Below are 24,988 nucleotides of genomic sequence, written 5' to 3' on the forward strand. Positions count from 1 at the left end.
GAGGTCTGAATAAAGACTGGATTTTGTGTATTTTTGTCTGTTTTTTCTATTTTTTTTCTATCTTGTGGCCCCAAACCAAGCCAAAGAGTTCCTCTCATACCTTCCTTATAAAAGCAGATTATATAAATGATTTTTGAGGTTTTCATTAAAGAGTTCTCAAGTTGAGAACACCTATTTTATTTAAAGGGCCGTACTTTTGCTTTAGCATGTTGTAGAAAATGTTTTTTAGATCCACAGATCCCTAAAACACAAAGGCAACCTGTGCTTTTGTATGAATTATAAAGATACACATGAATTTGAAGTGGGATAAAACATGCACACGCATCGGTATTATCCTTTAACCTATTAATAGGTTAAAGAGGGAAAACAGCCTTCTTTATTTTGATGGGAGCATCTCTTCTGGAGCTGAAACCAGGTGAGTACCAACCTGACTGGTACACTGTCAAGACAACGACAATACAGGCTACGACAAATCTGTTCGTGGGAGATTTCACAATAAAATCATCACAGTTGTCACAAACTATCTTTAGCTGCATGTGTTATTGCTCCATAGCATCAATAAAGCTGCGTGTTTTTTTTCCTTTTAGCTGTTTTTTTCCTATTTTATTTTGTACTACATACTCAAATAGTCGAGACAGTGTTTATTTTGGCAGCATGACATCATAGGCTTTCATTTTGAATTCACAATCACAACATTCCTGGTGTCATTGCAGCGGGCTCTCTCTGGCTTGACACACCTTGGTGCCGAGGGATGCGGCGGCTGCGATGCGCGCGCATAACGTCAGAGGCGGAGGAGTTTGGCAAGGTAGCGAGATTAAGAAACACGAAACCGGATGTTGAGTGATCGTATCTTCACATTAAAATAAGATATGAATCTGAAACGTAACGGTTATTTTTTCACCAAATGTGCACTAAATATAATGCTCTGGGGATTAGAAGTCCCGGATGCACTATTTGCTCCAATGCTGTGTAATAGAGGATACATTTGTAGATGAACCAGCAGGCTGTACGTTTTTTGTGTGTGTCTAAAAATCTTTAAGAGGACATTAAAACTACTAAAACACGTTTATTGAAATGCAGAAGCTGGATCCTGGAATAGCCTCGATCAGTTCACAAAATATTGGGCCAGCGTCTCCTGATATGAAGAGTCAAACAAGGGGAAGAGAGATAATAAACACATTCAGGTGTGTTACATAAAAGTGTATTTGTTGGGTCACAAATAAACCCAGTTTCGTAATCAGAGGTCGGGAAACATCGCTTCACATCACGGGACTCACGAAACAACAAGTGTCACAGGCGCGAAATAAACACGACCTTTATTCTGAAGGCCTCCACCGGAAATGCTGACTTAACTCAGCTTCCTGCAAACACACACCGTCTCCTGGCGAACATGGCGGCAACTTGACAACGGCAGCGAGATGAAGACGGCGAGGGCTTGAAAAAGAAACGAGGTCCGTACCAGGCTGAAGGCCCATCCGCCGACACAAAGGCAGACCAGCTTCGCCATGTTGGAAGAGGATAGCGCCCTTGTCCCTGCACGACCGAGGCCGGGGAAAACGTAAAAACGCGTCGGTGAGTGTTTCTAAAAACGGAGTCCGGGCTACGCAGAGGAGCGGAGCGGCGCGGCGAGGAGCTCGGGGCGGGCGGGAGGACAGCGGCTTCACCGGTCAGCCATGGAGGATGCGGCCCGTGGTCGCCAGCGTCTAATTTCCCATCCGGCCCACGCTCATTTTAATGGGAATTACCGCTGAACGCGAAGGCCAGCCGGGACAACCCACCGCCTGACATTCCGAGGGGAGGAAAACGCGAAGCGGACCCCCACGTCAATGACTGTTGCGGCAGAGGAGCCCCCACGGTGGAGTCGGCCGGTTCCCAAAATATGACCAGGGGTGCTGGGACGTGTTGGCAGCAAGAAGATGACGACGGCTTCCAAATCTGGCTAGAGCCCCCCCGCGACAACCAAAAGCCATTCACCGACTCCGAGAGGGCGCAGAGATGGCGACTGTCCTTGGCATCCCTCTTGTTCCTCACCATCCTCCTCTCTGATCACCTGTGGTTCTGCGCCGAGGCCAAGCTGGCCCGGACCCGGGTCAAGTTCGCGTCCTCCCACCTCCTCTCACCCCAGACCCACTCAGCACACAGCAGCCTCAGAGGAACCCCAGATGCTATTTTTATAGGAAACTCTACCAAACATGTGTGGCGTCTTGAAACTTGCCACCGGGATAGTTTGTCTCCGAACTGCTTCACTTTCGCAGACGCCGACCATTTGTGCGGGGGCCTTCACGACAAAGAGGGGACGCCGGCTGTAAATATGAGCGATTTGTACCTTTCCTTTTGTAACTCCTACTCTCTGCTGGATTTGTTCTACGGGTCGACGAGTCCGGACAATTTGAACTGCAGCCTCGACGTGCTCGGCGACGGCGACACGACCAGATGCAGCCTGTGCGTGCAGGCGTACCAGCGCTACGACCAGCACGCGCAGGAGAAGTACGAGGACTTTGAGCTCCTGACGGAGAAATACGAGCCGGGGGCATATTCGGTGAGGACGTGCATGGAGCAGTGCAAGGTAGGCTGCAGACAAGGGGACGGGAACAGGGAGGGGAAGGGGGAGGCTTTGGGGGATGGGGGGGAAGAGAGGAGGTGGAGGTGGTGGCCATCTGTTGATTTGGGCCCGGATAGATGCCAGTTTTGGTCCTCCTCCTCCTCCCCCTCCTCCTGTCGCCATGGAGACGGATGACAGATTCAAGGAGACTCCGGGCCTCATGTTCATTCATCTCCTCATTGCGTTTAGGCCCCATGCTAATGTGCAGATGGAGGCCCCTGCTAGTGTTTTTGTCATTTTTTTACACTATTTCTTTGCAGCACTCAGAGTTATTTCTCCAGCTCCCCGCTCTCGCTCTCCTCTGCACCCGGGCTTCGACACCGATGACCGCCTGACGCCTCCTGCGGCTCCCGCTCCCCACCGATTAGCCATCGATAACCCGGATGGGGTTGTTAGACCCGCACTGTTGCACAAGCTGCTTTTCTTCTTCTTTTTTTTTAATAGCCGCGACGTTTATGACGATTTAATGAGCAGGAAGGAAGCTGTTGGCCTATGCAAACAACTCCTGCGTGTGCGCCTGTGTGCGTGTGTGTGTGTGTGTGTGTGTGTGTGGGTTGTCGCAGTCCGCCAGGTGTTCATCATGGCCGCCCCCACTCCATATCGAGAGCGTTTCATTAAAGTCAAGAGGTGGTTTCCCTGCCTAATGTGGCGGGAGGCCTTCTTCAGCGCATCTTGTGTGTTTGCTCATTACCAGGCCCGCGCACAGGCCTCGTGTCAGTGCCTGTAGGGGAAGGGAAGGGGGGGGGGGGGGCACAATGTCACGTGCCATCGGGGTCAGGGCCGGTTCTGTAACGGGGGACCATGGAGACGTGGAGAGGCCCCACTGAGCCACGAGAGGCTGTTTTCAGCACCATGGAAAGCTCCAGAGCTCTCCATGGTGCTGAATGGCGTCCCTCCACAGACACACACACACAAACACACACACACACCAACCACCCCTCCCGGGCTCCATTCACAGAAGCCCTGGCCAATCCCAGATGGCCTCCATTCACCCAACCGGTGGCAGAGACACGCGCATATAGGCGTCAAAACGCGATTCTAATAAGGCCATCTGCCTGCTGGTACAAGACCAGTGCGACATAGACGGAGCCACTGGGCCTGGACTGCAAAGCTAGCTTACATTTAGAGGAGGAGGAACACTCTGTGTGTGTGTGTGTGTGTGTGTGTGTGTGTGTTGCATTCATCAAACGATGATTTGCGTTCTTTTATTTCCTCTGTTGGATGTCTTAATCCCTGCAAAGACGACACAGACTTTCTCTAGTTGTTTCACAGGAGGAAAAGATGATTGCAGCGTTCATAAAAAAGCCAGAAATTCTTCTTGTTATTATTAAACACACACACACTCTCTTTGTGCACACACACACACACACACACACACACACACACACACACAAATGAGCTCTTTCACGTATCTCATGCTCTAACAGTCGGGTTATACGGGGTGAGTTTACCGCCGGTTATTCTGTTCGGAATAGAGATTAATCGGTCAGTTGATCGGAAGAAAAGTGATCGACAGCTGCTTTCTCTGATCCTCTTTGTCGAAAATCGGCATAAACTCACGACTTGGACTTTTATGTCAACAAAACAAGGCGTTAGAAGACATCACTTTGGGTTCTGGGAACTTTTTTGGGCGGACGATTAACGGATGAAAAGATTTGTCTGATTAACCAACAGCAGACAAATGACCACCCACAGCCCCAGTTCTGCTATTTCCCATGAATCATCACACCGAGGGCCTTAAACCTATGTTGAGTCGGTGAAGCCTGATCTAAACTACAGAGTTTTCCTTCTCGGTATGAAGCACCACGCAGAAAATGTTGTAACATTCTCCCCCATCCTCGGCTGAATCTACATAATCCCTCTGAGCTCACCTCTCGACACTCATTTATCCTCGCCAGCTAATTCCTTCCAACGATGACCCCCCCCTTCTCCATCACCCTAAAACCTAGAAAATGGCGCGCTGTGGTTTTAAGTAGCCGGCTGCCCTCTTTGCCTTCTACGAGGAGCCATGGCGGTCCTCATCCTCTCATCCCTGCATGTTTTGTTGTTGTTTTTTTCTTGTTCCTCAGAACCGGAGGAAGGTCTCTGACACTCCAGGTGCTGATGCTTGACACGGAGGGGTGGGTTGTTTTTTTTCTCCCGCGGGCGGCGCTTTGATTCCTCTCGCCCCGAGGTGGAGCGTCACACGGCGTGCTGCTCCTCGCGGTGGGGTCCTCCACTACCCGCCGGCCTGCAAAAAGCCCACCCGTTCATCCCGGCAGCGGGGTCAGCCGCATTTACAACCCGGGCCGACGCGCCTACGCTGACTTGAAAGCAGCATTTATTTATTCCCCCCCCCTCCTTTTTTTTTAGTGTGAATCAAAACATCTCCCAGAATCCCACCTGGCTTTTCAAAAAGCACAATGTGGAGGCTCCCTGCAGTGCAGGAGCACGATCACCTGGTCATACAGGTGCAAAAGCCTTACTTTTTTCTTTTTTTTACGATTTGATTTCTGGGCACGATTGTCACGTACATACTGATGCGTCTGTAATAATCAATGACAACTATGAAAGGGGCTGAATTGGAACAAAAGCGGCTTTTTAAAGTCTAAAAACACGGCGCTTTGTTGTTGTTTTCATTATCAATAAACCTGCAGATTGTTTTTCTCTGATCTATTAGTGGTTTGGTTGAAAATGTCAGGGTGTAAGTGCTCCCCTCACTGGTTTGAAGTGGGCACGGATAACAAGTTGTAAAAAGGAGACGTCACACGGCTCTATTGTCAAGTCAAGACTGGCAACCATTTTGAGACGCTGGCAACCGATTCTCGGGGCTCTGGTTGCCGTCACCGGCGTCCGTTTTTTTGCAGGGCGACAGCAAAACGTGCACGTTGCAATAAGGAATATTTGTTGCATGCACACATTTAGAGATGCTGCTATGTCGTACGGTTGGATCGGCAATCAGGGCCCCGAGGGGCCCCGCGGGCCGCGTTGAGATTTACATATTTTTAATTAATACTGTTTGTATTTGTATGGAGGCCTTTTTTATTCTGTTCAGTCCGTCTTGTGCTTCAATGTAAGTCAATTCATGAAGTTGGTGCAAACTAAATACAGTGAACTAATGCAACTAATGGTCCCCGAGGACACCCATTGAGCGCCTCTGCACAGGTGTTTCACCCGTTTGTGAGTTTAAGGTACGGATCCCTCTTCCCTCAGAGTCCCTGGAAGCCCAACCAGCCGGTTCTTCTCTCTCTGCAAGCCGCTACGTCGTAAGATGATTTCAGACCAACCGCACACAGACGCTCCAGGTCCAATTGAATGTCTAATCTTAGCCGGTGTTGTGCGCGAGCGGTAAAAGGAGGACAGCGTCCTCCTCTCTTTTAGATCCTTGTCAACCGCGCACACATCTGCATTGCTCTGATCTCCCTCTGAGCCGAGGGGACGGGTGGCAGTAATACCGAGAGCCTGATCCCTATCGATTGGCGCCGAGCCCCTCCGCGTTCTCTCGCCCTTCATTTGAGAAGCTGGGCAGCTCCTCCAACCGATATATGACGGGGAAGATGTCTTGTCACGACGTGAGCCTATTTGATTGGGCCAGACCTGTGTGTGTGTGTGTGTGTGTGTTTGTGTGTGTGCTTCAGGTAGACCAAGCTGCATCCTCTTCATCCGTTACCTTCTCATCTACAACAGTGGACGGTTCTGCCACTCAGCAAATGATGCGCCGCAGCGAGGATATCGCTTCTCAGTTTGACGGAGCATCGTGAAGTCGTGCGTTTCCCTCTTTGGGTTTGAAAAGAGGCTTAAGCTCCACATTAACATCTGTCCTTTTTTTTAACCAAAGTCTCACCAAAATGTGGAAAAACGTTAATCCCTTCCAACTTCAAAAAAGGTCGGGCTGCGACCGCATCGATAGATTTGTCACTTTTAGCCAGCAGCATGGCCTATAGACTGAAATATCCCAACAAGCGTTGAGCGGTTTGCTGTGAAATTTGGCGCTGACGTGCACGCCACCCTCTGGACGCACTGTGAGAACTTTGAAGATAGCTTGACTTTTCCTCCTGCGCCGTCACCTGGTTCAAAATCTTAATTTAGAAGCTCAGGTTCTACCGATCGACGCTGATAAGGAAGTTTCTTAAAATGTGCAGAATGTTAGCCGACACAAACATTTAGCTCGGTCCTCGCCGCCGCAGAGTTCCCGGGACAGAGGATGTCGAATGTGGAAAGATTGTAAAGCCCTGTAAGGCAAATTTGTGATTTTGAGCTTTACAAAATATACTGAATTGAATTGCCAGGTAAAAAAAAACAGTAATTCACCTGCTCTAGGGCAGATATGAACTCAATTGCACAACATATTTGTTATATCAGAGGTATATCCTTTCATGTGGAGCACCAATACTGTGTGTGTTCACATAAGTAGCTTTGATTTGTCTCCCCCGCGTCCTGTGCTTGACAACAAGATATGGCCACAAACACTCATTATCTCATTTGCCTTCATGTCCTGTGATTTTCTGGCCTTTTATTTTCGTCATTCATACTCGCCGCCTCATGCGCTTCAATGAGCGACATGCTGTTGCATCGGCCGTCCGTCCAGGTTGCACACGGAGGCGCTCACATGTGTGATTTACGCCCGCGGGGCGGATGTGAACGCTGACCTTGGAGAGGGCTTTGTCCCTTGGAGATGCTTGGCCAGCTCCACAACGGCCCTTTTTTTTATGAATGGTTGGATCCCTGAGCGGCATGCCAATGAGCCGGGGAGAGGAGGAAGGGAGGGAGGGAGGAAGGCTAGCTGCTGCAGTGCACAGCAGCGCTTCCATGTTGTTTTTAACTGAAGGGAGAGCCACTCGGCTCACGTGAGATGCAGCAGGGTTGTCGGAGGGAGGAGGAGGGGGGGGGGCAGTAAAGTGGGTTACCCAATTAATAGACCTCATTTAACCTCTGTGGCATTTCCATCATGGGTGCCATGTGAAGTCATTCCTCCCGCACGCGGTCACGTCGTCAATCAAAGGTGGAGATTGTAATTAAAGCCACGCTGTCACTTTGTCGAAGGAGGATCCCGTTCATGGAACTGATGGCGTTCCCATGAGCCTCCGCTGTGGTTTGTGTTCAGCGTGTCAACACTTTAAACTCAGGCGGTAAACATTGCACCTGCTAAACGGCTAACAGCAGTGTTTGTTAAAGAGTCACTGCAGAGATGTAGCATCGCACTTCCATTGACTTGGACAGAAAGGCAGCAGCTGTGGCTCCCAAAGTACCTTTTCCCACAATGCAACTCGGTGGCCTTTTAAACTCCAGTCTCCAGACGTGACGCAGGCTTTCTGCTACACATTTGAAGAGACTTTGTGTTTCGCTCAGACCTCTTTAAAAGCCAGAAAGAGCACAACTGCTACATATTATCAGTTCAAGTAAAAAACACACACAGATATATAAAAAAATCATTCTTAAAATACAAATCTTCCCTGGAGATGACTCACGGTTAGTTGCTGCGCTCCTGAGCACAACCAAAATGTAATTACAGTAAAAACATTCATTACTTTGGCTTCGAATGAAGATGTTGCACGCAGGGTGTCCAGACTGAAACACCTGAGGGTCAGACTAATACCTTCATACGTTCATGGGCATGACATCAATTAGTCTAACAGTCATATTGTCTGCATCAGTATTTGAATGGATTATTTATTTCCAACAGGCGCAGATATAAGCCTGAATACATATCCCGGGCGCAGCGGGCTGTATTTAACTGATGTAGAACATGCAGGAGCAGGGCGGAGGTTTTGTGTCCTTGTTTGGGGCAAAGGGAGGGGGGGAGGGGGGGGGCATCGTCCACAGCTGGTGGTGTCAGATGGGGAAACTGATGACTGTGTAACTCTGATATCCTGTGGGGTGCCTCCACATGATCACATCTAAATCCCTGCACCACTTGGCACTAATGGGATTATCCGACTTCCCCTCATTCCCCGGTACGCCACCTCTCTCTCTCTCTCTCTCTCTCTCTCTCTCTCTCTCTCTCTCTGTTCCCCCCCTTTTTTGCCAAAGCTGTTTTGAAGCAGGCCTGCATGTGCGTACAGTGGACTGGGTAAAGGGTTAGAATCTGCGTTAAGCTCCGTGTGGCCCATTAAGGTGATTGAGGATGATGTTTCCCGGTAAATGAATTGTCAGTCACTGGGCACGCGGCTTGTTTCTGAGAGCGCCGCGCTCAGCGGGGCCGCCGTGCAGCTCTTTACATTAAATTGCGCAATGCGTGATGGCTGCTTTCTGTCTCATGCAATACGTGGATGTGACCTGTACGACGTGCGGCCGGTCCAACCGGAGCCGTGTTGTCAGCCAACGTTATCTCCATCTTCTTCCGCCTCACCACCGGACGAATGTCTCGGTGGCACTCGCTGCTCACAGATATGTATATTTTAAAAAGAGCCCAGTAGTTTCCAAAAAAAGATGAGCACTTTAGGAGGAATTAGTAGTATTTGTTTGGGACTATTTTTGGCTGCAGATCCACTTTTAGTGCTCGATAGTGAGTATGTGGGATTGAGTCAAAACAAACTACTGTGTGTGTGTGTGTGTGTGTGTGTGTGTGTGTGTGTGTGTGTGTGTGTGTGTGTGTGTGTGTGTGTGTGTGTGTGTGTGTGTGTGTGGTACTTGAGCCCGTACTTGAGTCCTGTGCCTCGTTGCTCTCCGGCTCGGCTCCTCATCAGGTTGTTTCCGGCTGCTGATTGGGGATCAGTTGCACATCAGCTGCTACCAGCGTCTCCTCTTTGCATCCCACCGCGGTGCAGTTGGATATAACCTGGACTAGCGTAATCCGGTCTGGACTACAGCCCTGCTTCATTGTAAAACGAGTGATGCAGGAACATCAGCCAGTGCAACGGAGCGGCACGAGATGCATCAGGACTCGTTATCGGATTCTTTGTTGGTTAAAACACCTTAAACCGGTTTGAGTGATGGGATCAGTCCGACTCGGATAGGTTTTCTTTTCATGTCGGCGCGTGTCGTTTTTTAACTTAAGGTAAGGCCGCGTAAACAAAGGAACACAAAGGGAACAGTTGGTGGCGCAGAAGGCGCTCTGCAGAGGAAGTACATCATAAACAAAACCGTTTTTATTTATTTCAGGTTATGCAATTTACACAGTAATATTCTCCATGTTTGCCAACTGTTTTAAAAACATGTTTCTTTCAGCTGCATCATATGGTTCCGAGGTAATTTAACAGAAATGCTATCAGGAATCCCAAAAACTCCACGTCAGCGTTTTAGTATTCAATTTAACAGAAGTAAGTAAGAGCTAGCATGTGGTGAGCGAAGGTCAAAGTCACTGTGGCCTTACACACACACACACACACACACACACACACACACACACACACACACACACACACACACACACACACACACACACACACCTCATCGGCCCTGTACTAATACCAGATGATGGTAAACGAATCCAGCCTCGAAAAAATGTCCCGGAGAGATATGAGCGAGGTTCTCGTGCAGTCACAAGGCCGCGATGTGAGGCGGGGGGGGGCGTATCATCGCAGGGAGATCGTGGGCGTATCGGGAGGCCTCTTGGCTGTTTCACGCTCACTTTGTCCTTGTATATTAATGATTCATTCCTGGAGAGCTTCTTATTTACATTTCTGACGTGTGAGATACCAGACCGGTGTCGGAGAGAGTACAGCTGTCTTCTTGGCAAGTAAACACTATTTAGCTTTAGCTTCTTCCTGTTTCCTGAATAAATGCCCCCCACTTCCTCTCCCCTTGTTCTCAGACGGTGGCAGATTCATGTTCACGCTGACGGTGTTGCATAAGGACCGCCGCCTTGACCACAGTGATCTATCTGCCCTCCATCACTCGCACAATGATCTTTCACATTTTCTGGACCCTCCAGGCCAATAAATCTATCTGCTGATTGCTCACAGTCACCCATCTCCCCCGAGACCTGTCATTCCTCATTCCCTCACTGTCATTACAGCCAACACTCAGCCCATAATGATCGGCTTTCTCAGTATTTACCTCGGAGGGGTGATCGCGACTGACGGCATGCGTATGTGTCATGACGAGAGTGGGCATCTCCAGGTCGTGTGGCGCAAGTTTTCAATGTTAAGGCAACAAAACTACTGGTTAAAGTTCAGGAAAAGATGGCGACATATATTGCTTCTAGAAACTACTGAATAATACGGACGTGGCGTTACTGAAGTACGGAGGTCACGTGACCAGTAAGTCCATGGGACTGCTGTGACGAGCGGCGCCTCCTGGAGAAGAGCAGTGTTTGTTGTCGGTGCAGTTTGGAGATAAACTCCAACAGCTTACAGTTTGAATGGGTGCCGTTGATTGAACAGAGGAGCTCGGCCCTTTATCTGTTTATCGCAGATCGACATCTCGGGGGCGGGCTCGGTCAATATGTCCGGCGTCCGGCCCCCTGAGCCACTCAGCGGGCGGCTCCGCGTCGATGGCGAGCGCCCTGACCCGCTCAGCAGCCTCCCCGAGCTCTGATCCAGCTGAGAGTGAACTCCTCCAGCCTTTTGGAGGACGAGAGCTGCAGAGCTGGAGGCGTGCCAACAGGGATCCCCCCCCTCCACCTCCTCCTCTAAGCAACCTGCTATCTATCCAGATTAGCTTGGTTCCCCGCAGCAGAGAGGATCTTTACAGACGCACCTGCTTTCTAATCTGACGGACGCACTGGAAACAAATCCCGCCATACACATTCATGACCACGCTGTTTCTCAGAACTCATCAGCAAAGCACGGCTCGGGGGGGAAACAAGTGGCGGGCGGGCGGCAGGTAGGGACGGGGCATTTCCAGTGAAAGGGTCCAGGGTTCCTGGAAGCCTCTCGGGGCCGTCAATACGATTGACGGGTCGCGAGCTAAGAGCTCCGTGGTGCGGATCAGGTGCCGTCTGGACTCTTAAAGACGGACCAAGGCTCAATCCCTCAAGCCGTGTAAAGGAAAGGAACAGCGAATGTTTAAATATCTCCTTGTTTCAACTGCGACATTGCACGACGCGATGGGGATGACCCCGTCCTCCAGCGGGAAGCCAGGACATGAAGAGCACCAGAGGCCCGTCGATACCGTTTATGGATCGCTAATCAAGGCCTCTGTTTGCCGCCGCTGACGCACTCGCTTCTGAGAAACCGACACGGCTCCTCATTGTGTGTTTCAGTTTCGCTACGTGTTTGTGTATTTATAGACATTTGCACCAACAAAAGGTGTAAATGAAAGATTTCAGGTGCACCCACAGGGCGTGTTCGGGAGTGGAAAGTTGAAAATAACGTGTGGCGGCTGGTTCTTGATGAAGTTGTAACTGGTTTATTACACATTGAGTGTTCTGTGACGCGCTTCTCTTTGTCGTCGTTCTCTTTTGAGACATTTTGATATATATTCCATATTTTGAGACTTTGAAAGATTAATTTAGAAGATTGTGTCTCTTGTCTGATCTTCCGAATTTCATTTTTAAGATCTAGAATTGACAGCAAGGCTCCAAAATATTTTTTTCTTTTCTTTAAACTGCCAAATACTTTAAACACCTTTTCATTCATTGTAGGGTTTGCAAAAAAAACAACAACAACAACAACCACACAGTTGAAATGACATTCATGATTGTATTTTATTTCAATAGTTAATACTTTAATTAACAGAACATCTTGGTGTTAATGGCTTTGATGATGTATTTACAGCTGCTCCCTGGCAGGACTTAAAAAGCTCCACATTTCTCTTCTAATGTCGACGTTATTTTGCTGATCAAACGTCTCCTTCACAGCTGCGTTTATTCACGGTTATTGGCAACAACTCCATTTTTACGAGATCACATTTGAACACATCTCAATTAGTGTTGTGCTCCGCTCCGACGGGAGTTCACTGCAACACAAAGTACGGTTTGAACGTCTTTAACGCTCGGGCCGATTTCTCTCGTTCCGTTCCCCAGACCTTCATGCCATCGCTCTCCAGATTGTTGCTCTGAAAATAAACCACTCAGTCAAACGTGGCCGTGCGTCCTCAGACCCCTCGCTGACCCGGCTGCTCCCTGAAGGACACTTGTTGCTGGAAGATGACACGGCGGACGTACAAACAAGGGTTGCACCCAGATTGCAAACCATCTAATTCGATGAAGAATGCTCTCTGCCTCGGAGTGTCATTTTCCAGAAACACGCACGTACACACACACATGTACACACAACCAGCGCCTTGATTTGTTACATCACTGGAGGATGGGATGTAATAAACGCGGACATCAATGCAGGAGAACAGACGCCCCTATATATCCCCGTCCTGCCGGATTATCCTGGGGTTGCGTCAGTGTGAGCGTGAGCGCATCAAAGTCCTGTCAACAACACCTCGTCAGTTCCTTTTATGTTGTGTGTGTGTGTGTGTGTGTGTGTGCGTGTGCACGTGTGTGTGTGTGTGTGTGTGTGTGTGTGTGTGTGGGGGGGCATGTGGACATACCCTTTTTTGAAAATGTCTTATGAAATAGACCAGGTGAGACCCCATATAATTTATCAGGAATTCATCTTTTTGCACACTCAGTACAATAATGGCACTATAAACTCTCCCCACACACACAGACAAACACACAAAAACAGCCCAGGTAGTGTGAGAGCCGCTTGCCGATCTCCTGCGGCCGTGATTTGTGTGAGTGGCAATGATCTGTGTCATTCAGCTCCTAACTGGGATCTCACTCTGCAGCTGACTCATATGCCTTTTATAGCCGTCTCTGTTATTCCACTTTAATGTGTGTGTGTGTGTGTGTGTGTGTGTGTGTGTGAGAGACGCTGTCCTGCTGATAAGAAAGAGAGTGTTGATACTAAGGCAGCGTGTTGAGTTAAAGTTCCCGACACACCCGGCAGCGGACCAGCACAAGGACGGTCAACTTGATTTTTGGGGAGTGCGTCTCCGGGCAAGTAATAAAAGAAATACGTCACAAATTGCAAAAAAAAACTACAAATGTGTTATTCTCTACAGTCATCAGTTCTTCCACATCGAACATGTCACTGTGAGGTTCATAACCCCGAAAATATCAGTTTATTTTTTAATATTCTTCCAGCGACAACTATTTTGCTCATAAAAATCTATTTAAAAAACAAGAAAGTGGGAAAAAACTCCTTTTAATGCAGAAGCATCTACATATATCAACAGGAAACATGTATTTATATGCATTATGTATATATATGGACACAAAATACATACATATTTTAGTTGACTTCGCGTGGCATAGCTGTTAAACTCATGTTAACAAAAGTCCACTTATTCTTTCCCTTTTATCTTCACTATTCCCCTCCCTAGTAATTACTTTTTAAGACTGTATTGTCAATATTCTCATAAATATCCCCAGGACACATTACTGCTAATGAAATTAGATGTTTTCATAAAACCTTCTACCTTTTTTTAACACCAATCTGCATTTCCTAACGTTTAGAAGATGCAGATGAATCTTTAGTGGATCTGCGGTCATCGAATATACTTTTAAGTCAGCGGTATTCAACTCATAGTTCATAAGGGACGCATTTAAAAATAAAATAGGCTCCGTAACAAAACACGTTTGAAAACTGTTTATCTTAAAATAAAGTACTTAATTTTAGAAATATGATTTTAACGAAATTGTCCTTGCCCTGTGACCCCAAAAAGCTTCAATATTATATTATTCTCATATTCTAAAAGGGTGAATGTGTGTGCGGGGGCTTTATCTGTGATTATTAAACCACTTGTTTCAGCTCCGCGCTCCTCTCTGTTCACATCATTGTTGGGCAGTGAATTAAAGCGTTGGGATTCTGATCACATCCAGCTTTTAGATTGTTTATTTTCCCAGCCTTCATTTTGGATGCGAGTGGGTACGTCTGCTCAAAAGATGTGCGCGCTTTCGTGTCTCGTCGTGGTCGTTTCACTTCGCCGCTTTCAATAATCGTCACAGCCTCTGAACACATGCGACGCACTGGTTTAGAGCCGTCATTTAAGGCTCTGGTCTCTCGATCGGGTCGCGACACACATGTCTGATGAGCTGAGCGGGATCACGTGAGGTGATTTACAAGACGTGCAGCTGCTCGTGTCGGTCCAGGTCCAGAGAAGACAGCGCCCGCCGATTGGTGACCCCTGTTCTTGGGGGTACTGAAGTATAAAGCAGTTTTTGTGTGTGTCCTCGCAGTAGTTGGTGTCGTCATTGTTGACAGCTGAAGAAACTACAAAGTTTATTTTGCAAAGGATGCCCTGATAAGTGTTTCTCCTGTGTTTTTTTTAATGTTGTGTCTGCTGCTTTTTTCCTCTTCTTTTCTCAGTCGTGTCAGCGTGGCGTTTTCCTCGCGGCGGTAATTTCGCACATTCAAGCACAAACGCCGACGACCCCGCCGCCTGCGTGGGGCGAGCTCCCCCCGCGGCTCGCTCTGTGTGGGATGACAGGCGTGTGAATGGCGAGGGGGAAGCCCTGCGACGCAGCGTGGAGGCACAGCCGCTGTGCGTGTCAGATTTAACAGGAGCTGTCGGCCCGGGCCGAACCGATGGATGCCGGTGGAATGACCAAAGCTGACCTGCTTTTACAACACAAAAATCACAGGGGGAGGTGTGTGTGATCCATCTGAGCCGAGCTGTGGGTTTCCCCCGAAGCCAAGCAGAGAGGAAATGCTTTGTAGCCTTTGAGAGGGGTCATCTCCAAACATCGTGAACGTGACATTTCTCTCTCTGCTGGTCGCTAATTCATATCACATTGAGCACCGCATGTAGCACGGCTCGCTATCTGCTAGTTGCAGCATCAGTACATTATGAAATAGTGCGCGCGCACACACACACACACACACACACACACACACACACACACACACACACACACACAAATACTCCCCGCAGAGACGTCTGCTCCAGCATTCGATTTGAGCATGTTTTTCCGCTCTCAGATTGATTGATGCTACTTGACAGCACACGAGCAGAACCCCTCCCTCCTCCATCTCGCAGGTATCAGATGCACAAGCTGCCAATTATATTGTGTGCCAGGCAGGGACACAAACTGGGTGCATTCAGATGGAATTGGTTGCGGTGAAAGCGGCAGTGTTTGTTTTGACCTTGTGTCGTTATTTGGTTCAATTTGTGTTCCCCGAAAAGAGGACGCTCCAATGTTTTGGTTCTGACTCACGACGCCGGTCCAGTACTGGTTCATCTGAGGGCAATATGACGTCGGGGTTGCGTATGCACTGACTGAAAGCCCACTAAACTCAGAGTTCCTCCATGTTTTGATTCAGATTATTGGTCCTGTACGACTTGCTGAGGTTCATGGTCCATTCATTGCTCCGTGTTTTGACAGTTTGGCCGTTTGCCATCACGTCTACTGGAATCCTGGAAGAGGGACAGCTAACACCAGCTATAACATTAAAGCTTCTATAATGTGTAGCAAACACAACACTGGTGTGTGTGTGGGAGCTGCCAATGACTCAGGTGTTTAGATAACATGAATAAGAAATACTGTGTGGGAATCAGTGCTCATGTTAGTAACTACGGCTAACTAGCTTCCACTTTATGAGTTGAAGTTGCAGCTTTAACTCATGCTACGCTAACTAGCTCCCACTTCCAAGTTGTACTACCAGCTGTGTCCACTCATGCTAGGTTTAGCAACTTCCAAGTTTTACTTTGAGCAGGTTCCACTCATGCTACGCTAACTAACTTCCACTTGCAAGTTGTAGTACATGCAGCATCCACTCCTGCTAGTTAGCCTAGCAGCTTGAGACGCTGCTTCCCAAAATATGTGCAAACCTTTTCGTCATCCTTTTTTATGCAATAGCCGCCGTACCATGCTGTCGTTTATTTCCTTTTCCCCAGATAATTCAAGGGATAAGAATATCTTGGACCACCCGATACCTTTTTTTTCTAGTTCAGGGTGGACTCCAGAGGGAAGTCTGAGGTTTCTTGGTTGAAGCTAATGAACTAAACCTAAAAGACAAAGTAATATATGTACTGCTTAGTCGCAGTAACGTGTCTGATTGTTCTGAGCAGTATGTTGTACTGCGGGCTTAAAGAAACTAAGAAGCAGTCCACCACTTGTTCTCCAGTCTGCTTCTTATATAATAGTAATAATCACTGTGGTGAAATTCAGATGCCAGCTCTGCTGACACTTATCTGCCAAAGCGTCAGCGTTTGAATCTTAATTTCTTTCTTTTTTTTAATGTTATTTTTAGGCTTTAAAAAGATTTGCATGCAAGCACTGGCAGGAAGGGTCTCACTGGTGCGTTTCACATCTCTGCAGCGACGTCTAAAAATTCAGGATTGTCTTGATTTCCCCTTCTGAACAGAGGAAGCGCCGGCTGATGCGACACTGAGAGCGGGGTGAAGCGCCGGGTCGCGGCGTCTGGAATCGGCTGCAGGAGTCGCCGGCTCGGTGTCTTTCCCGTCGGCGTCTCCGGGCTTCAGTACTTTGTTTGAAGCAGACTGAGCTGCATGGCGACAGAGGCTTTTTGAGTGCCAGGTTCCCATTCACACTGATCACACATTAGACTGATCAAATCAGACTCTGGGCCTGCTTCCTGACTAACTCAATTTGCTCTCATACGCTTCCCTTTTCACGCTGCGCACACACACACACACACACACACACACACAGACCTGGTTGTGCGCTTTAAACATGTGCACACAAACAGAAAACCAACAGAGAGCGGGGCAGCACCCATTGAGCTCTAATGAAAAGCAGAAAAAGATGTTACCTTGGCAACTGCCAGCATACATCTTCAGGAGGACCCAGATTTCCTGTCTGGCTGCGCTCGTATTGTTTTGGTTCTCTTTTGATAGCCGCAGCATCCCTAGACGGATTATCTCACAGCTGGGAAGAATTTATGCTAAATCATCGTGAATTAAACAACACCCATTTGAGCAGACGGGAAGTCGCCGCACTGAAAAACACCACAAACCCTCCGAATACCCAACCAAAACACGCACTTCATCAACGATCCGGGTCCCACGACCCTCTAGCAGACGAACAAGTGTCCACGAGGACAGAAAGTCCAGAGGAAAGCGTTTTAAACCCGGCAGCTTGAGACGGATCGCCCATCAAGGCGCTGATGTTGTTTTTCCGAAAGGACCAGTGTATTTCCTGGAAAACAGCGTAAAGCATTTAACCCCTCGCGGTACAGCTTGTTCCGGTACCGAGGAGGAGTCATGCGTGTCTGGAACATGTTTGATTTTGCAAAGCATTCAGGTCCACGCTGTTCTCGTCGTTATCATTCCCATCAGCATCGCCGTAATCAGATTGTTATAATTATTATAATTGCCCGTGCGGTGTTTGTTATCCTTGTATGGCGGTACGCTAATCAGACCCCCATGTGATTTCGCAGCATTTGAAAGGGCGAGGGACGCTGGGGGAGGAGCACGTTTACCTTTCTATCAGGGTGCGGTGGAGGTTCTGGGTGTTTTTATTGGTTTGAAGTGGGCGGGGCCTTACAGGAAAGGAAAAGGTGACGTCACATATTCCCGTTTACCAATCTGATTACATCATAGACTGTGTGTAAGAAGTGGGCGTAGCCATCGCGACGTCACCCCACTGGTTTGTAGACCAGTCGACTTTTTGAAGCCTCAAGTTTGACAATTCCGCCGTCGCCATCTTGAAATGACCGACGTAGAAACGCCGTACACAGCTCTGGTAGCGGCGGCGCGTTGTCATCACCTGCTTCATGGTCTGTTTGACTCATAAACTCATGTGTACAATGTTTACTGAGGGAATACATCAAGAAAGAAGTCATTTATAAAGACTTCTATACAACCAGGGGAGTCGCCCCCTGGTGGCCGGAGAAAGAAATCCCGTTTTAAGACACTTCTGCATCGGCCGCCTGTGAATTCCCATCTGTGTGTTCATAAATAATAAACAAGCGACCTCACACAACAGTAGATCGTTGCCTATTTAGCGGAGCATATTTCTAAAGACAGACACTTTGCTGGTGTAACTCTCCCACTCAAAGGTCAGTGTTCTCCCACTCTGTAATCACCTGATTGCCACTAGCTCTGTGATGTCGGGGTTTCATGACTGGGAAAAGGCGGCTGCAGCTTCCTGCTTGAATATGTCAGGGAGTCAAATGGCTCTCTCCTAACGCGCTCCATCACTTAATAGCAGCACATTTCCTCCACTGTATTATTTATTGGACGGGCCTCTCCGGGCCCTGCACGCCGTGCTGCTCCTGCTCTGACGGGACAGATGTAATCGTCTCCACGCGGCCAGCCTCACACAGGACTTCCTTTAATGATGTTTACAGTTCAGGAGTTCATTATAGTTCAGGCTGCGGATCTGACCGCTCCATTTTTAATAGTTTAGTCTCCTCCTGCGTAAACCTGCGTGTCTGTTACTCGACTTCGCTATCTGGTGATTTCATGAGTTCAACTGTGAAATGTCCCAATGTTCCAGAGCATACTTTGTCATTTTCTTGCAATAAACAAACTTTATTTAACAACTCATACTCCCCTGCTCAGCCTCTCGCCCCACCAGGAGGGGAGCGGGGTCCAAACGCATCTGATCACGGGCCCCTGTACCAGGACCAGCTGTGCTTTTCCTGTTTTTGCTGTTGTTGTCGCTGTTATTCCCCTTCTCTGGTATTAATCCTCGCAAAAAAGCACATGACGGGATGGCTAAAAATGAAAATGAATCCAGACTGTGGTCTGCCCTCGGTTCATTTTGTTTTGCTAAGCTTTTCCAAGCCCGAGGCTTTGGCTATTACATGTCACCATCTGCCTCCTTATGCACATACGTCTGTGCATTTCGTATTACATCCTGAGAATGAGAATAACTCTGAGGAGGGACGGACACAAGAAACCAAAGTGAATCCAAGCAGCTTCTTTTGAAGGGTTTTGACAAACCGCTCGGTGGCTGTGTGCTGTAGCAATGTCTCGCTTTGACAATCGATACAAGCCGTTTAAGTAATTTTTCCAAGTAAAAGTGCAATTAAATTGTTCCAGCCAACCGTCAGTGAAGCTGTGGCGCTTTTCTTTCTCTCATAAGGCAGTAAAATGAATATATTTGGAACCGTTGGCCGCACACTCACAACAGGAGTCGTCACCTTGGCCTGTGGGAATTGATTAATTGAGGAAAAAAAGTTAGTTTCAGCCCCAGTCTGGTGTTAAAGTGCCTCTAGCTTTTATGAAATAAAGGTTCTACATCTACTACCTGCCGTCTCTCCCGATCCATACCCCATAAAGAAGCAAATTACCACTGTATTTGGCATGCTTTACTTTCTTAGCTCATGCTCCGCGGGAAGATTTATTCAACTTCCCAGAAGGCTTTGCTTTGCAGACTCGCCTCGGCTCATAACTCCTGAGCTTTCATTAATGCATGAAGAGCCGGGTATCCATTTTGGAAGTTTTGTATCCGATGCTTTAAATACACGCGCAGTGACTTTTCCAGTGTGTTTTTGGAGGTGCGACTCAACAGATTGTCGGGTCCTGGACGGCGCATTCATGACTTCCTCTCTTCTCCTCCCCCCTCAGTCGGCCTACAAGCCCTGGCTGTGCGCTCAGTACTTCCCCACCTCCCAGCTGTCCTGCCAGAGGAAGGTGCCGTGCCTCCAGTACTGCCTGGAGGTCCAGCAGAGCTGTCCGTTCATCCTGCCCGACAACGAGGACCTGATCCACGGCGGCAGCCCCAGCTTCATCTGCACAGGTTAATACCGACCGTGCGCGTGTGTGTTTGTGTGTGTGTGTGTGTGTGTGTGTGTGTGGGCGTTTGCGTGGTCTCCGCCAGTGAGCGGTTACCAAGCGTGTGTCTCCCCGCATCTGCTGGGTGATGGTGTTCCTCCAGGAAGAGAAAGAAAACAGGCGAGCGGCGTCTCCGAAGGCTTTCTGATGACATCTAGTGGCGCGGCCGGAGCTCACACACTTCAGCAGCGATGAAGGGAACGATGGAGCCGTTTACTGCGGTTACAGTAGTGACCACGAGGGGCCGGGCAGCGCCGACGCACACGCCGGGTTCTGCCCGGTCGATGCTCTTTAGAGAGCTACAGGCCGGAGAGAAAAGGGGAAGGGGATTGAAGGTTTATCTTTCTTTTTTTTCTGTGTGAAATATGAATTCAACGCTCCTTTTCTGATGATTTCCATACAGTTTAAATATGAACAACGAGGGTCCTTTCATGTCCGTGAATAAAAGACTTTGTCTTTAATGGGATTGAACAATAAAAACGCTCCATTTATTAATGTTAATACTTTGCTTTCACACAGTCTACTACGTGTACTAATCTACTACTTCTACTAATCTACTACTACAGTCTACTACGTGTACTAATCTACTACTACTACTACTACAGTCTACTACGTGTACTAATGCACTTTTCAAGAGAATAGGAGACACACGAGCACATGGACCACTCAAATGAGAAAAATTACAGACAAAAGTATGTTAAAAATGCTCAAATTGAAGTCATAACAAAGCTGCCAAACCAAAATAAATCTGTAAAATATGTGGAAAATGTCCGGGTCACGCTCTGCCTTTACTCACAGTTCAGCTGGGGGTCACCGGCGCCGCGGGCCGAGACCCGGCGAGCTTAAAGCGAGCAGACCGAACGCTGCTGTTTTGAAAGCGAACTGGAGCAGGTTGTCGGCTCCAGCAGACGCTCTACTTCTCTCTGATTTCGGAGACGGATAGTCATCATATTATCAAGAAATGTTCGCATGAGAATACATAAAAATGTCCCGGTCAAAGTGACTCACAGGCGAAACCCAAATCACCTTGACACACTTAAAACAAATAAAAAGAAGCTGCGCCCAAACAGTAATCCTCTCTCTCCCCCGTGTCGCTCTCTCTCTCTCAGGGCTCCTGGCAGATCAACAACCAGACAGCGAGGCCGAGTGCTGCGACGTCCGATGGGACTCCAAAATGGACAGCCCCTCAGGCGGGACACTAAAAAGGACTGCCTCCTCCTGCCAGCCCGAGGGGGCCTCGGTCACCTCCGCCGCCACCCCGAGGCTGTGCAGCGGGCGGCTGAAGATCTGCCTGCTGGCCCTCGTCCTCCTACACACTGTCATCATCATCTCGGCCTCCCACAACGCCACGCTGGTGGGCGTGGCGGCCATTTTCTCGCCAGAGGAGAGCGCTTCTAACGAGGAGTGAACCTTTTTGGGGTTGAAGCCGGTGCTCGCGTGGGAGCGACGCCCGTGTGTTTCTTTTTTTCTTCATTTGTTTTGGCGGGCTGCCGGGGGACACGTCCGGCGAGAGACGCGCCGGAGACGCCTCTACGACCTCGCCCGCCGACGAGCCGTCGGCCGCGGGGAGCGGGAGGGTTTTCACTGGAGCCGAGGGCGCCGGAGATTGGACGTCGACCGAACCGAGGCGTTGAGAAGCGCCCGCTGAAGGACTGACCTCTTGCCACTTGAAACCTGCTCATTGTTTCTATCCAACCCAAATGTTTTCTAGCATATTGTCCCTTCCTTCCTCCCTTTCCTTCCCTCCTCCCTCCCTTTCCCTCTCCCCTGGCGTTTCCCGTGTGTATGGACGGCACGTCAAAGGAGACAAACGGACATCGATGAAGTGTCGCGCACTCACTTACCTTTTTTTCTTTCTCGATTTTTGCTGCATTTCTTTCAGGTGTCAGAATGTTTAGTTGTTTTTTTTAACATATCAACTGTGTTCCACTTCCTGCTCTCAATCACCTCGACGGCATCGTCCCGCAAAAGCGTGTGCGATGCCACTCGGGGTCGTGGGAGGGGCGGGGCTTCATCCATCATCCTGCAGACCCGGAACGTGTGTGTGTGGTTCCTCTACGTTCTCAACGTTCAGCCTTGTGTTCGGTCCCCTCCCCCGTTAGGACCTGAAGTGCTCTGAGAGGCGTCGGACAGGAAGCGGCGGCGCTCTGGTCTCTGGAGTGATCCTCGCACGGCGGCCCGGAGAGCATTCAGAGTAGTCGCGTGGGACTCTAGAGGACGGCTGCGTGATGCCAGAACACCAGAGGCCTCATTTATCAAGCGGACGCTCGGGAAAACGCGACTTTCTGGAATCGCGTGACGGTAAAAACAGAAGTTAGAGCGTCTGTAGTTTCAGCTTTAGAGGGGATCCGACCAAAACCGACGGGTGGGATCGCATCCACCGAAAGAGGTCGTGGCTCAGCGACACGTAGCAACCGGACTGTTGGCCTCCGCCCGCGCACCTCGCCAGGAGGGTTAAACGACTAAAAACACACCTCAGACGCATGCTTTTGGAAAATGAAAAGGTAATTTACGAGCCACTGATCCGTTGTGGCACCACTAACGGCGTCTGGGGAAAAGGACCCGCGGCAGATGGAGGGCCGTGCTTTCTATGACGGTGTAGTTCCTTCGTATCGGCAGGGAAAAACAACCGCCTCGGCCTGCCGATGGTCAATCGGCACGAGCCCGGGTGCACTGCGCTCCCCGCCAAACGCACGGGTCTGAGCGGCTGCGAGGTGCCGATGATGAATTGTGCACACGGCGGCGCCCGCTTTGAGCGACTCGTCCCCAGATCTCTGAGTGCCTCTCTGCTGCGTCACAGAAGAAGAGACGGTCCACTTCAGCGCTGTCATCGGTTCTGTATCGCAGACGAGGTGACCAGCCAGTCAGCCAATCAATCAATCAATCAATCAATCAGTCAGTCCGTCGACTCTTAAATACCCTCAGACGAGCTGATCCACCGCAGTCTCTCGCAGGCTGTGTAGCAAAGGGCTGTGTTGGTGTTGGCGCGCGAGGAGCTTTCAAAGGGCTGATCCATCCAGTTTTTTTCCGTTTGTTTGTTTTGAACGTGGCCACGAGGGCGGCGTCGCGCGGGGTGGGGGTCCGTAAACACTTTAAAACCCCTCTGAACCCTCCTGAACGAGGACCTGATTAAGCCCTGACGTTTAAAATCTGATGCCAACGAGTGATATACCAAAAATAAGTCTCTCTGCTGCAGCTCCCCCCCCCCCCCCACACACACACACACACACCCCTCCATGTCTGCTCGGTGATCCGTTGGGTTTTACTTCCCGTGACAAACCAACCAAGAGACCCTCATTCCCTCAGACAGCCGCGGATGTACTCGGCCTTCACGTCAGCGCTTCGTCCCTTCGATCTCTGTTCGCCATCCGAGTCCAGTGGATCTATGCAGATGAACCACACCCCAAACTAACACCACCACCACCACACCCCTTGTCCTTTCTGTTGTAAATATGTCCCCCCACCTCCTCCTCCTCTTCCTCCTCCCTGCCCTCCTCCCACTGTTGGAATCTCACTGTGTTTTCTGTTCGCCTCCTTTGGTTTCTCGTCTGTTTTTTGAGATTTTTGCCGCATTTTTTTTTTCTTCTGTTGTCTACAGCAGTGGTGTCAGTTGATGAGTAGGACTAAGTTGGATGTTAAAAAGACGCGATGAGGTCTTGAGAGAAATCTACACACTAAAAAAAAAGAAAAAAAAATTATAACGAAGCTTGAATTGAGAAAAGGGTTCAAATATAGAGAAAAAAATTATGATAAAGTTGTCATATTGTCATACTAGAGATGCTTTAGTTTGCTAATTTACTTTCTTTTTTTTCTACAAAAGACTTGGATGAAATTATTTATAAAAATGCGTCCCACGAGTCATGATCTTTTTTGGACGTAAAACAAATACATTTATTAACATTTTGTTCAAAAGAAAATAAATATAAATTATGTTAAACATTACTGGTGTTTGTGCTTTTTGTCCCACTGTGAGTGTCTCTGACTTTAATACTAACATAAACCCAAAGTGTTCATTATAAACTAAAGAAACTCATTAATATGAAATGTTACATCCTCTGTAAGTTTTAGGATTTTTAGGATACTTCCTTTTAGACCTTTTGTAAATGCCCCTTCTCACAAGTGCCTTTAAGTCTAAATGCCACCTCACATCATTTTTACTTTATTATTTTGTTCATGAGATGCTGAACCCTTTGGCACAGTCCATCCGGTCTCTGCAGGCCTGCAGTAGGAGCTGTGTTCGTATCCTGGCTAATAAGTGGACCAGCAGGCCTCCGTCCAGAACCACCAGCACAGGCAGAGGCGTGTGATTGGCTGACAGCAAAAGCTCTTATTGTGAAAATATGTGTAGTGGTCCGTTAATATTATTGAATGCATGTATCAATTGGATTCATTCATTATTTATTATTAATATAAGTGAACACATAGGACACTGCAGACATACAGTATAAGCGTGGTATTCGTGCTCACCAGCAGGGGGCGCTGTGGGATCATATATCTCAGGCCTCCGTTTGCAGCGGCAGGAAGGGTGTGTGAGTGTGTGTGTGTGTGTGTGTGTGTGTGTGTGTGTATATATGTATTTGTGTGCATGCGTTTATTTGTCTCCCAGATGAGAGGTTTGGTCATTGAAACACTTTTTTGAGGCAACCTAAAGAAAATGGAAGAAAGAAATGTTCCTCACCAAAAAGAAGAAGAAGAAGATGAAGAAGAAGAAGAAGAAGAAGAAGAAGAAGAAGAAGAAGAAGAAGATGAAGAAGAAGAAGAAGAAGAAGAAGAAGAAGAAGA

General features: G+C 48.5%; 1 protein-coding gene across 1 annotated transcript; it reads left to right on the forward strand.

Moving 5' to 3' along the window:
* Positions 1-1,380: 1,380 nt before the first annotated feature.
* Positions 1,381-24,076, forward strand: nalf1a (NALCN channel auxiliary factor 1a). The gene is made up of 3 exons (XM_068590538.1): positions 1,381-2,566; positions 20,000-20,171; positions 21,316-24,076. Exons 1-3 carry the CDS (start codon positions 1,880-1,882, stop codon positions 21,612-21,614), a joined length of 1,158 nt encoding a protein of 385 aa, XP_068446639.1. The 5' UTR covers positions 1,381-1,879; the 3' UTR covers positions 21,615-24,076.
* The last annotated feature ends 912 nt before the right edge of the window (positions 24,077-24,988 follow it).

Source organism: Clinocottus analis, unplaced genomic scaffold (genome assembly GCF_023055335.1).
Source record: "Clinocottus analis isolate CAN_PGR_092001 unplaced genomic scaffold, fCliAna1.0.p SCAF_24, whole genome shotgun sequence".
In the NCBI taxonomy this organism is placed as follows: Eukaryota; Metazoa; Chordata; class Actinopteri; order Perciformes; family Cottidae; genus Clinocottus; species Clinocottus analis.